Raw genomic sequence first — 1,100 nt, 5'->3', positions numbered from 1 at the left:
ATTCCTGCTCCTAGTTGTTAGAAAATTTCTCATGAATAGTAATAAAATCCTAGGATCTATGACTTTGACCAAACCCCTTCCCCTCAATCGCATGTAAATCAGTTGGCTGTCTTTGGAGTACAGGAGAGGAACGAAAGTATCTTTCTCTCCCATAATGTAATGTATGGGTAGTCAAAGTCACAGATGATTAAAGATTCATGGATGGTATGTATGGGTAGTCAAAGTCACAGATGATTACACATTCATGGATGGGTTTTATTCATTTCAGGGGACTGCCTACAACAGAAATTGTACAAGAACATGAAGAGCTACAGCATCAGAAATGGCTAAAACTGCACTCAGACTGGAGGAATAGAAATGCCTCTACATTACATGCACTTCTAGTGAAAGGGTAAGGAAACTAGTGCATGTAGATGATGTGTACTTCAATGCTGTGGATGAGAATTTAGAAAGGGAGGATGAAATCTCCCATCTTTGTTTGGAGTGTGTAAAATATCTGCTTATGCATGCATACAAACACCAAACACCAATCAGGAAAATTCTAAAATGAGTTAACATCTTCAGTTTCTTTTTGGATCTTCTTCATGAATCTAATTATCTGTTTGATAATGTTTTCATAGACTATACATTTTAGGATAAACTCTAAGCAGAGCATCATTGCCTAGCTAATGAAATAATGATTACATTTAGAAAAATAAATATGATTCCATACCAAGGGAATTTGACAACCACATGTCTTTAGCTCTCATCCATTCATGATTTGGAAGGGGTCAGCTGTTATTGGTGAAAAAGGTAGCATTATAAAAATTAATGGACTATCAAATTTAATTTAAAATTTGCTCAGCACTTCACAATGGAGCTCAGCAATTTGTTGGATCTTGGTCCTCAGACCTGAATACTGCGAAGTCTTGTTTGCAGACTGCTCACCTGGCATAAAGTTAAATACTTGCATGTGCCTTTGCAGGACTAAGACATTAGTTTGCAAAGTCCATTTCGATTTGAATCCCAAACCCATCTTATTTGGCAGTCATGCTTGCAGAAAACACTGCTGTAGCATTGGTTAGCATTTCTGTGCTTCATACACCAATCTCAGGGAATGC

The 1,100-nt window shown here is 37.2% G+C and overlaps 1 protein-coding gene across 11 annotated transcripts in view; it reads left to right on the top strand.

Moving 5' to 3' along the window:
- The window catches only part of CORIN (corin, serine peptidase), a 352,509-nt gene that overhangs the window by 260,386 nt on the left and 91,023 nt on the right, over positions 1–1,100 (top strand). For all 11 annotated transcript variants that reach the window (XM_025198376.1, XM_025198378.1, XM_025198372.1 and 8 more), the window contains one exon: positions 269–391. In XM_025198376.1, coding sequence (XP_025054161.1) covers positions 269–391 — 123 coding nt within the window. The remainder of the gene's footprint in view (positions 1–268; positions 392–1,100) is intronic.

Source organism: Alligator sinensis, unplaced genomic scaffold (genome assembly GCF_000455745.1).
Source record: "Alligator sinensis unplaced genomic scaffold, ASM45574v1 scaffold134_1, whole genome shotgun sequence".
NCBI lineage: Eukaryota > Metazoa > Chordata > Crocodylia > Alligatoridae > Alligator > Alligator sinensis.
This window is presented reverse-complemented; position numbering and strand designations above follow the sequence as displayed.